Source organism: Seriola dumerili, unplaced genomic scaffold (assembly GCF_002260705.1).
Source record: "Seriola dumerili isolate Sdu_G_001 unplaced genomic scaffold, Sdu_1.0 BDQW01000068.1, whole genome shotgun sequence".
Taxonomy (NCBI): Eukaryota; Metazoa; Chordata; class Actinopteri; order Carangiformes; family Carangidae; genus Seriola; species Seriola dumerili.
This window is the reverse complement of record NW_019174323.1, coordinates 12,779,005-12,789,817: the sequence shown is the minus strand read 5'-3', so window position 1 is coordinate 12,789,817 and position 10,813 is coordinate 12,779,005. Positions and strand designations below refer to the sequence as shown.

At 45.8% G+C, this 10,813-nt stretch overlaps 1 protein-coding gene across 2 annotated transcripts in view; it reads right to left on the bottom strand.

Moving 5' to 3' along the window:
* Positions 1 to 10,107, bottom strand: part of rhbdl1 (rhomboid like 1) — a 41,491-nt gene extending 31,384 nt beyond the window's left edge. For both annotated transcript variants that reach the window (XM_022743014.1, XM_022743013.1), the window contains exons 1-2: positions 9,725 to 10,107; positions 1,850 to 2,008 (exon numbers count right to left, since the gene is read on the bottom strand). In XM_022743014.1, the coding sequence (XP_022598735.1) occupies positions 1,850 to 2,008; positions 9,725 to 9,763 (198 nt within the window). In that variant the 5' untranslated portion in view covers positions 9,764 to 10,107. The remainder of the gene's footprint in view (positions 1 to 1,849; positions 2,009 to 9,724) is intronic.
* Positions 10,108 to 10,813: the final 706 nt, after the last annotated feature.

Here is a 10,813-nt window from a genome sequence, read left to right as displayed (position 1 = left end):
ACGTGAACGGAGGTAGAGAGAAGAGCAAAAGACACAAACTACAGAAAATGAGGAAACTAAAGAGATTTAGGTGAAAATTTAAAAAAGCCGGAGAGCGGCAGAGAGAAAGGAGAGGAGGAGAGGAAGAAGGCTGGAGGTGTTTGCTGATGACCTGGTTGAAAATGTCATGCTACATGCGGCACTTTCCCCCGTGGCTGCCTGGAGCTCATCCCAGAGAACAGAGACCTGCAGAGCTCACGCATCACATGCTCCGCAACGGGAGGCCGGGCTCACATCAACATTCGAATACCTTCTAAATTAGTCAGCAAATCTGTACTGGCAGCGCTCATGTGTATGAATGAGAGTTTGTCTGCATATGAGACAGTATGTGTATGACTGGTGAGACAGACGGAGAGGAAGTGGGTGGCCGCATTAATCAATAATAAGATGCTTGAAAGTGTTTGTGCGTATGCAAATTGTATGCATGTGCAGAGCAGTGCGGGTATGTTGTGCGTGCGTTCAAATCAGACCTGGGGGTCGATATCTGTGTGAGGCTGGGCGTTCTCAAATTACCTCAGATTACTGCCTGCTACTGCCAATGCTGGGCTAATCGAAGGTAATTTGCATTTGGCTGATGGGTAATTTTAAAAGTTTCTCCCTGATGACGTTGGAGGCGAGGCAGAGTTTTTTTTGTTTTTTTTTTCACCTAACATATGCTCACAAGGAGTGTAGAATGAAAGAGAAGGAAATGAGATTTGAGGGTTCAAGGAGGCAGGTACAAAATAAAGGGGGATGATATTACACAGCTCGAGAAACGGGAGGGTTGAAGATGAGAATGCAGTGAAATGAGATGGATCAAAAAAAATAACAACACTTGAAGAATGGCGGAGGAAGAGAGCTGTACACTTCCAAGAAGGAGCGTGATGAAAAAGAGAGGCAGCACTGTAGGAGCATCACCTCTAAAGTCATTTCTCTGCATCGACCTCAGACATGGGTCCTGCTCCAAAGTGAGTGGCCTCGTGTGGCCTTCATTACAAACCACGGGTAGCACAACCCCACGCAAGAGAAAGAGATACCAAAAAAAAAAACGAAAAAGAAAGAGAAAGAGAGGGATAAGTAGAAAGAGAAAGCAAGAGAGGGGGGATGAGCTTAAGGAAGAGAAAATATGCCAGGAGTTGCGTTGTGTTGAATTAATCACAGTGCTTACACCCGTATGGTGCCAGGAGCTGAAGGCAGGTGCTCATCTACGCGCTCGGAGTGAATCAGCCTTTCACATATAAAGCTCTACATGAATTTCTAATAGAAGCACAACTGTAAACACAGATATGCGAAGAGGCAGGGAATGAATAAGAAGAAGAGAGAAAGAACGAAAAGCCTGACCTCACATTCAAAGCAGAGGAGGACAAAAACTGAGTCAGAACAAGGCATCTGCAGGTGAAGTGAAGAGAATATAATAGTACATGGACTGTTCCCATGTCAGTATACATCTGTATAAAATGGTTCGGAGTAGGCCAGTGAGGTGTGTCTGAATGCATCACTTACGATAAATAAATTTTGTTGCTTTAATACTGTGGTTCTGTCGGCTTGGTGTGGGTGTTTTCCAGTACTTGCTGTGCATGGCTGGTGAGGTTAAGTGTCTGGATTTACCGACACATTAACTGGAAAGATTGATCCTCCTTAAGCAGGACAACGACCTGAATGGTTGAGTCAATTTTCGCCACTGCGGAGCTTCCTGGCTCTGTCTGAATCAATTCTGTAACCTTTTCTGAAATCCAACAAAAATCTGAGCATGTGTGGAAATTTGTGTCTGTGCAGCAGAACAGGAAATGCTTTTATGTGTCTCCCTCTGGTGCTTCTGGTTTCCACTCACCAGCTCGATGAGCTCCTGGTAGCACACCTGTCCCTCGTCATTGCTCTGGACGAGGGCTAACAGCATGTCCAGTTTGGACGGGTCCAGCTGCAGCTCATGGTGCTCCACCAAGCTGGTGAAGTTCTCCACTGCAATGAAACCGGTGTTCTCTGGGTCCAGCTGGAAAAAACCAAACAAAAACAACAGCCCACTCTCAGAAACAGTTTGTATTGAAGATATTGTCTCTGTGAGGATTGTTTTTAATAATAAGCAGCACTGCAGAGATGAAGTGACAGTTTGCCCTGAGGGAGATGCATCAGTAAAAGACAGCTGAGATATATATACACACACACAGAGACACAACAGATACTCAAAAAGACAAATGAGAGCTACAGGGCTGATGGCATAAGCTCAGACAGTGACACTGTATTAATGAAGCTGTGTGGGCTCTATGATGCATTTGAAAGAATTGGACCTGCCTTAAGAAAATGCCCCATTCAACCTCATTACAAGAGCAGGCCTGCCTAAGCAAACAGCAAGATGGTTGTTGTTGTTGGGAGCAGCAAGAGGAGACAGACGGGCATGTCATTCTAATATGCAGTGACCTGCAGTTTCCGTGAAAAAAATAAAAAAAATAAAAAATCCTCAGCATTAAATGAGGTTGACTTTTCAGTCTTTGTTTCTGAGGGGATGCTTCATTTCACTGTGTCAGTCTGTCCTTGGTCACATTTGCAGCTCGCAGTCACTGTGGTTTTTATAATCACCACTCACTCACTGAGACCCACAGTCCCATGGGTTATTACTGCTGATGCCTTACGCCACCGCTGCTCCTCGTAATTGATTTAAGCGAGAGAGTGTCATAAAAATGGCTGAGTGCAGTCGTCTAAAATAGCGCCGGGTTAAAAATGGCTTGTAAAGTATAGGGGGTGTATCTACGCTTGGTTTATGTAATGTGGGTTTTTGGGCAACAGCTTCACATACTTATCACTTGATTTTCTTCTCTTACCTTCTCCTCTTAAATGCAATTCAATTGCTCTCCTATGGAGTGTTAATTTCTCATGCCAGCTCTCCTTAGTGTATCTGACTGTGTTTGTGAAAATGTGCCTGTGGACAATCTGGAGCAGTACAAAGAGACCACATGGAACGAGCCCTTGCTGCTTCTCATTTTACTGTTTCCTGAATGCTAACACAGCCTCATTAGGTTTCGGATAGTAAACCAACAGCCTCTTGTTGCCCCAGGGAGGAGTGAGCTTTCAGATGTTGCGTCAGTGTGGAGTCAGTCGTGCTGGATCATCGTTGGCCATGTCATGAGTCCGCGGGAAGAATCCCATCTAGGCCGCCTTAGTCTGGACCCGGCCTGCTCTGACACGGTTAGACAAAGGTGTTACAGCGGCTGCATGAGGAGAGCGGCATTAAACTACGCTGCGCCGTGTCAGTCTTTACTGCGGGAGGCTCAGAGCTTAAAGCTCTGCTGCTCAACGAAGGAGCAAAGAAGATCAATCGCCTCCTGAACATGTTTACTGTATGTGCTTTGCTTCCCCCTTACACTGTTTCCAGGGGGTTTTACAGTCATTTAGTTGAACACAAGCATCCCTTTAACTGCATTTAATCTGCCTCTTTCATTCCCCTGAACACTTATGTATTTATTCACATGGGAGAGTGCAGTGGAGGCAGGATCTAATGGGTTAGTTTTGATGATGCTTGACTCAGAATGAGTGTTTTCCCACTGCTGGTTGATAGTAGTAGAGAGGGGATTTCGTTAGTGACAATGCTCTATACAAACACAACTCTAAACAGAAGGGGAAAAAAAATCCTATATCCATTATAAACAAAGAATCTGTGCAAATACAACCGCTGTTGACTCCAGGACGTTTACTGATAACACTCTTCACATCATGGACAATGTTTGAGTGGGGACTCTTTTTTTTTTTTTTTTAAATGAAGATCCATAGAATATCTCCCTCCTGCTCATTGTCCCTCACATATCCCACTGTAACCTCACCACTCAGCTCCTAGTTAGCAGAGCCTGACAGACGGCGATTACAAGGCAGCCTGAAACACACATAAAACCAAATTCCTGAATAAAAATGAACAAAGATGGGAAAGAAAACGGGCCCAGGTTTATTTTTAGATAATCCCTTTAACAGTGTGTTCCATGGACGTTTGTTAAAACACGGCCCCGCTTTTCCCTTGAGGAGAGCTGAGCAAAATGGTGCAGATACGGCCAGTGTTTAAGATGTGTAGGGCGCCAGGACGACATGTGGGGAATGCAGGGGGAAGAGAAAGCACAAAAAAAGAATGCAGAGTGGAAAGAGGTGGCAAACGGGAGAGAGAGGTGGGTGGTCGGTCGGTCGGTCGGTCGGTGCAATGTAAGAAATGAAAAATGTTGAAATCAAGGGAATAGCAGACGGAGGGAGAAGGCATGAAAAGAGAGGAAAGCAAAACAGAGACAGCCAGAGAGGAGACTGGAGTGAGACAAACCACGCAGAGAATATAAAAATGCTGTTATTCTGTGCGTCTGCCGGGCCCAGCAGTCAGGCAGTGAGTCCTCTTCTTCTCTTTCCTATAAGAGGGCTGTGACACACTCCAGTGCTCTGCATCCACTTGCCACGGAGGGGAGATAGATCAGATTCTAATGTGCTCCTGGCTCAGCCCGGGCTGACAGGGGGAACAGAGAGCCACACTGGGGACGTCTGATAACTGTCAGCCTCCATATGTCAGCACATCACTACACATACAGCAGCGGCACAGACTCAGACACAGCGGCACACTGTATATGGCTGCGCACATTTATGCAAACCAAGTGTTGACGCTGAGCTGTCACACTGCACAGATACTATTCCCTTCGCAGTCTGACCTTATTCAGGAGGAAACGTTGCACGGGGGAGGCAGTCTGCTGAGGATACAAGGAGGTGGAGGATTGGTTCTTGTACCCAATTAGGGTTATCAATTAGCGAGATGAGGTACACTGAGATGAATGAGTGTTGGCAAGAAGAGCCTTGTTGTTGTTGTTTTTTTTCTTGGGCACGCTGGTGACGTGCATGAGTGAGAGAGAGGGGACAGACAGAGAGACGGAGAGAAGAAAGGGTTGGAAGAAGGAGGGCAAAAGCACAGAGGGAAGCAGTTATTGAAGCGATCCAACACTGGTGAGGGCGACACTTTGACAAGCTGCATGCGTTTCCATGGTTACCAGTCGCCTGTGTGTCATCCCTTTCTTGCACCCCCCCCCTTCGACATATTGGCGTTCGAGAGGCAAAGGAAAGACACAAAAGGGAGGGGAGAGAAGGAGACGATGAAAGGAGGGAGGGATAGAGATGCCTGAGAAGGGAAGAAAAAATAGAATTGAGATGATAGAGATGGATGGAGCGACACCAATGAGATGAGAATGAAGTGGTAATAAGACAGAGGCAGTGCTTAGATGTGAAGGAAGGCGGGGATGGAAGGTGGAGGTGTTGAGGCAGAGAGCGCAACCAAACTAGGCTGGTTCAGGAGCAAGTGGGAGGGGTTGGACCAGACAGGATGAATGTGTATGAGGAGTATGAGGAGCAGGAAGGGGGCAAAGTGGAGTGGATCGCTGACTGTCGGGGAATGATCTCAGTGTTAACCCCCAGGACCTCCATTACCTTCAGCGCAGCATCTCAGACTGACCTCAGCCCACGACTGACTTATCAGTCTGGTCCACAGGGGCTGAAGGACCAAACCTCCAGCTATGATAGAAGTACAGCCAGTGGGCTGAAACAGAGCAGGTCCTGTCATCCAACAGGCAGAGTACTGACACACAGTCAACGATAAGCCAGCCTCTGTATGTCGCACTAGCAGCGTTGTAGCTCATACACATTACATGGGGCAGAAAGTAGAGATGGCAAAGATTCCGATGGTTACAATTTGCATACATTCACCTTCATTGCTAGGCAACTCAAAATGGCAAAAATCAGGATCTTCCTGCTTTTCGTCTGGTAAAAGAATTCTGATTATCTTTACCAGGTAATCAGATGTCCCCAGTGTGACTCTCTAATCCCACTGTCACCAATTAGTTGATTAATCAATTAGTTGATTGATGGAAAATGACAAAAAAAAAAAAGCCAAAAAAAAGAGCCACTTCCAGTTTCTTAAATGCGAAGTCTGTTTTCTTTGTCTTTTATGAGTATAAATGAATTTTCTTGAGGTTTTGGGCCGGTGATCAGACATAACGAGCTCTTTGAAGCCATCACTTTCAGATCCGGGAAACGAAATGATCAGCATTTGTCACTACTTTCTGACAAACATCTAATCTACAAGAAGAAGTAGAAGTAGGCTTAAATCTTATTACCTTCTGCTGTCTGGATTAGTCACATTAAATTAGGATTGACTTCGAAGAATGCAATATTTGTACACACTTACACAGCAATAATTACCACCTGGTCAGATATTTTGAATTCGAAATAGAAGCATTTGGTCTGTAAATAATTCAAACAACATTAGGAAATTTAACAGAAAAGCAATTACTCCCATAAAACACTACAGTAAAAATAAAACTATACAACATCAAAAAACAACAGAAAAAGTCTACCGACAGGAAAGGTGTAGGCTGAAGCTACAGCTTATAACGAATTTTAACAAAACTTTTGTGGTGTCAAAAGCAAGAGGAGAAAAAGTCCTAATAGCAACTTACCAAGCCAATGGCCAAAATGTTGGTTTTTATCTTACTTTTGATTACATAATGGAGCTGGAGTCTGAAGTTTTACTCTAGATTCTGAACTAACAGTATTTACTCATAACTTCCATGAGATGGGAATGCAGCAGCACTGGGTTTCCAGGCCCAGTCTCAGTGACACAGTGCTAACCCGCTGACACAGAGCCAATACTACAGACTAATTTGGTCTCTGTGAACAAGATGGTCAAGCCTGAACGGGGCTGTGTATCTGTAGAGGGCAGTGGCATTTACAGGGCACAGCACATTTGCATAGCACCAGATAAAACCCTCTCTGTTGCCCTCAGGATTCACTGGTGTTCACCAACAACTGGGCCACTCACTCTGTAATTATCACAGTGCATGTTGTGCACTGCTGTTTCCACCATTACACTCAAACTTTACCACTGTGGCTCTGCAGTGTGATGGCCCAGGTGGAGACGACTGAAGAGAGACATCCAAGGAATTTGCCTTGATGCAAACAATCATCTCACTACACTTCCTGGCGTTTCAACACAGTACAAACAGCCAGGGGGATTTTCAAGTACAACTCAATGCAAATCAGCATCAGAAAATGATGAAAGGGGACAGTGTATAAGAACCTTACTCTTTCTATTTGACATAAATATGTCAGAATAGTATTCAGAACCCCAAGTCCTTATGGGAGAGATATAAATAAACCAGATAAGAATTGAAGAACACATAGGGGAGATATTCAGCGACTAATGATAGCGTACTTTAGTGGCTGAGTGCTACCGACCATCAACTTGCCTTATCAGTGGCACTGCAATGGAAAGACTATCAGAGAAACCGTGTCTGTGTGTGTGTGTGTGTGTGTGCATACTCTGATCATGAGCATATGTGTGAGCCTGCATAGGCCAGAAATAGCCTGAGCTCAGCATTGCAACCTTCTGCAGACAAAGACTAATAAACTCACTCCTGTTGCCACTGTTGCTTTCCTTTTCTCTCCCCCTGCAGCATTTTCATGTGGTTCAGAGTGACAGGGCTGCAATTTCCCCTCTGCTTTAGACCTGCAGTGCTCATGTAAACCAAACGCGTCCTTTCACTTTGGGTGCAAAACATCCCATCCTGTTTTTAAGAAACTCCAGGAAACCCCAAAAGCATTAAAGTTTAGTGGCTTCAATGTCTTGTGTATGTTTGGCTGAAGGGAATGTTGAGCCAAATCTAAATTTATAAAAAGGTGGTTGCAGGTTCGAAACCCTAGACTATGAAAAAATAAGTAGTGACAGTGATTAAGTCAGCAAGAAGCCCCTCCGGTTGCTTTTGTGGATTTGCTTAGAGGCTGAGGGGATCCTATGGTCATGGAGGGCAGAGCTGCAAAACATGAGACATGCTCTGCAAAACATTTTCCTGGATAAAGATTAGAAAAAAAGTGCCCGGTGTTTAGGCAGGCAGCCGGGCTTTGTTAAAAACAAGCTCGCCTGTTCGCAGTCCAAAAGCTGTTGGCAGATTTCACTTCATTCTAGTTTAATTAGAGAGACCTTTTCCAAATCAAAGGCCGCTGCATGGAGCCCCAAAAGTGGAAAAAGCCCGTCGTCAGCCAGTGTGAGTGAATTGGTCTAGACTTGAGCATAATAGGACTGTAGCCTGCTCGACTATAGCCTTGCAAACTGCCTATATGAACACACTGGCACAAGCAGAGTAAACCCCACAATCAATAAAACAACCAGCCGTTTACAGTGTGGAAATATTGGCTTCATCTCCAGCCCAGCGACCTGCTGCATCAAAAATGGGTATTGACACAGATGAGTCAGCCTCTTTGATACTGCATTTAAAATGTGTCTGTGAAGGAATATGTATTGTTGAGGTATCACTAAGTAGCTGTTATCACTGAAGTGCTTATACAGTAAATGACTCACCGGTGTGACCACAGAGCATCTTCTCGCTCAACCCACACGGACTTCCTCCACACACATTCATAAAAATGTAACCGCACACGATCACAGATACACACACAAACACATGTACGTCTCCCGAAGGCTCTTGGGTTTGCTGATCAATGCGTTGCTGATGGGCCACTCATGACCCCAAAACCCTGCAGCAGATAATCAATTTCTCCCTCTTGGACAGAACGATTGCCCAATATATCTGCCAATCAAGCCAAACCCCAAAAGGCCGGTTCAAAAACAGGAGACACATTGGAAAGCCTAGAGTTAAATACCAGACATGGAATAGAAGCTGGAGATACATACACGCACACACACACGCAAGCACACACACACACACACAAACACAAAATCACATATGTCTTTAGGAAGCACAACACAAATACATGCATGCTTTCTTGGTATCTGCCTTCACATCCATTCTGGTTTGTTAATTTTGGAGATGGTTGACCAAAGCTAAATTCAAACATAGCTCTGATTGGGCAGTAAAAACAGGAGCTCGGGTAGATGACTCTAAGAAAGCAAATGCCAAAAGGAACATATTTCACCGGTGTAAATATGGCCACCTACACTGTGTTTCTTCTTGGCAATCATCTGCAACGACAGGGCTGAAAATGAGGGAAAAGTTTAAAGCCAAATCACAGATTCAATTCTAAAAAGGAAAAAACCGGGACCGGAGGCTTCACAGAAAACTGCCTCGTCGCTTGACCCTCGGAAATGAAAAGCTGAATAATGTTGAAATCTTTGCTTCTTTCGATCCTGAGATGATAAAGAAAAAGAAAAAAAAAATAACACAAGGAAAAAAGGCACTCACAGGTACAGACACACACATCCATGCACACACAGCATGACTGCTGCAGACGCTAATGCAGCAGCTACATGACTTCTCTTTGATAACTGACCATTATTACATGATTCTTCAAATAAAGAATACAACAATCAAATCAACCTATACATCCATTCATATAGAGCACACCATCCATCTCTTTGCTCACACAACCCTCCCTCCAATTATCCCTTCCATGAACCATGACATGATGCCCCCCCACTACCCCCACCCCCCCCACCCCCCCCCACCCCCCTCATGCTGTGGCTCATGATCTGACCTCACATTCTCGGGGCCCACATGGCTCCATGATGCTCGCGTCCGTCATGTTGTCTCATGTTCTCATTTTGCCAGTGCAATGCAAACAGCCCCTGCTATCAATCCTGACATCAGCTCTCACCCCAGCCTCCACGTCTCAATCCCTGGATAGATGGCGAGGTGGCCAGGAGCCCGTAACCATAGAAACCCCTGCCGCTGCATGCTCACTTGCTTACCTGCTCTTGTATGAGCTGAAACAGGGAGCTTCTATCCATATACTGGCCAGGGAGGTGAGTGGAGCCGCCGAGGACAAGGGCATAGGGAGGAGCAAGAGAGGAGTGGTGGTGGTGTTGGTAAGGATGGGATAAGGTGGAGGGGGATTTGGTTGAGGTAGCAGCTGGTGCCTAAATTGTAGCGTCAGGCCCCTTCGTAGCTGCTGCGTCCCTCCTTGATGATGGAGAAAGCCTGGGGAGCTCGGTCCCTGGTTTTCCTTGCTGGTGGTGTCGCTGGAGTGAGAACCCGGTGCTGAGAGTGAGGAAGGTTGGTGCAAACGGGCCGTGACTCTGCTCTGTGCCAGTGCAGTGTGGCGGTAAACCCAGCTTCAGCAGACGACAGGCAGGCAGGCATGCAGGCAAGGCAGATCCAGCAGCTCTCATTCACTCTCCTCCCTCCTCCTCCTCCTCGCTCTCCTCTATCCCATTGCACTGACTGCTACCTCGCTCTCTCTCTCTTTCCTCTCCTCATACACACACTGCACCGCTTGCATACCAATGAGGAAAAGGGAGGGAGGTGGCCTCTTTCTTCCAATTGCAGAAGGGGAAGGAGTGGCCAGAGGCTGCGGCTCCTCTCCTCACTACAAGTAAGGCATCTCAGGGAGGGAGTAGGGGATGGGCTCCACTGCGGCTTTGCGCTTACTACTCGCACAGACCCCCCCTACGCACACGTCTGGTCTGTTACTGACAGGCACACACACACAAACCCACACACTGTAAACAAGACAAAAGCTACCAATACACATGCATATGGTAAAATCCTAACCATGTTATGATTGTGTTCATTTTAGGGTTACACAAGACAAAGGAGCTGAAAGGCATAATACTACTGATGATATCAATACCACTCAAAAACTATGACTTGCTCTGAATCCTTTACATCCCTGTGCTAATTATAACCATTGGCACATTAACACATTGTATGCACTGCTGCACAATCGAGCGTCTTCCCACCCCCACCACACTAGCACAAACATAAAATTGAATTAGACTGTTTGGACAGCTCACTGATCCTCCAGTGAGCTCAAATGAATACCACTACGACAATAACAC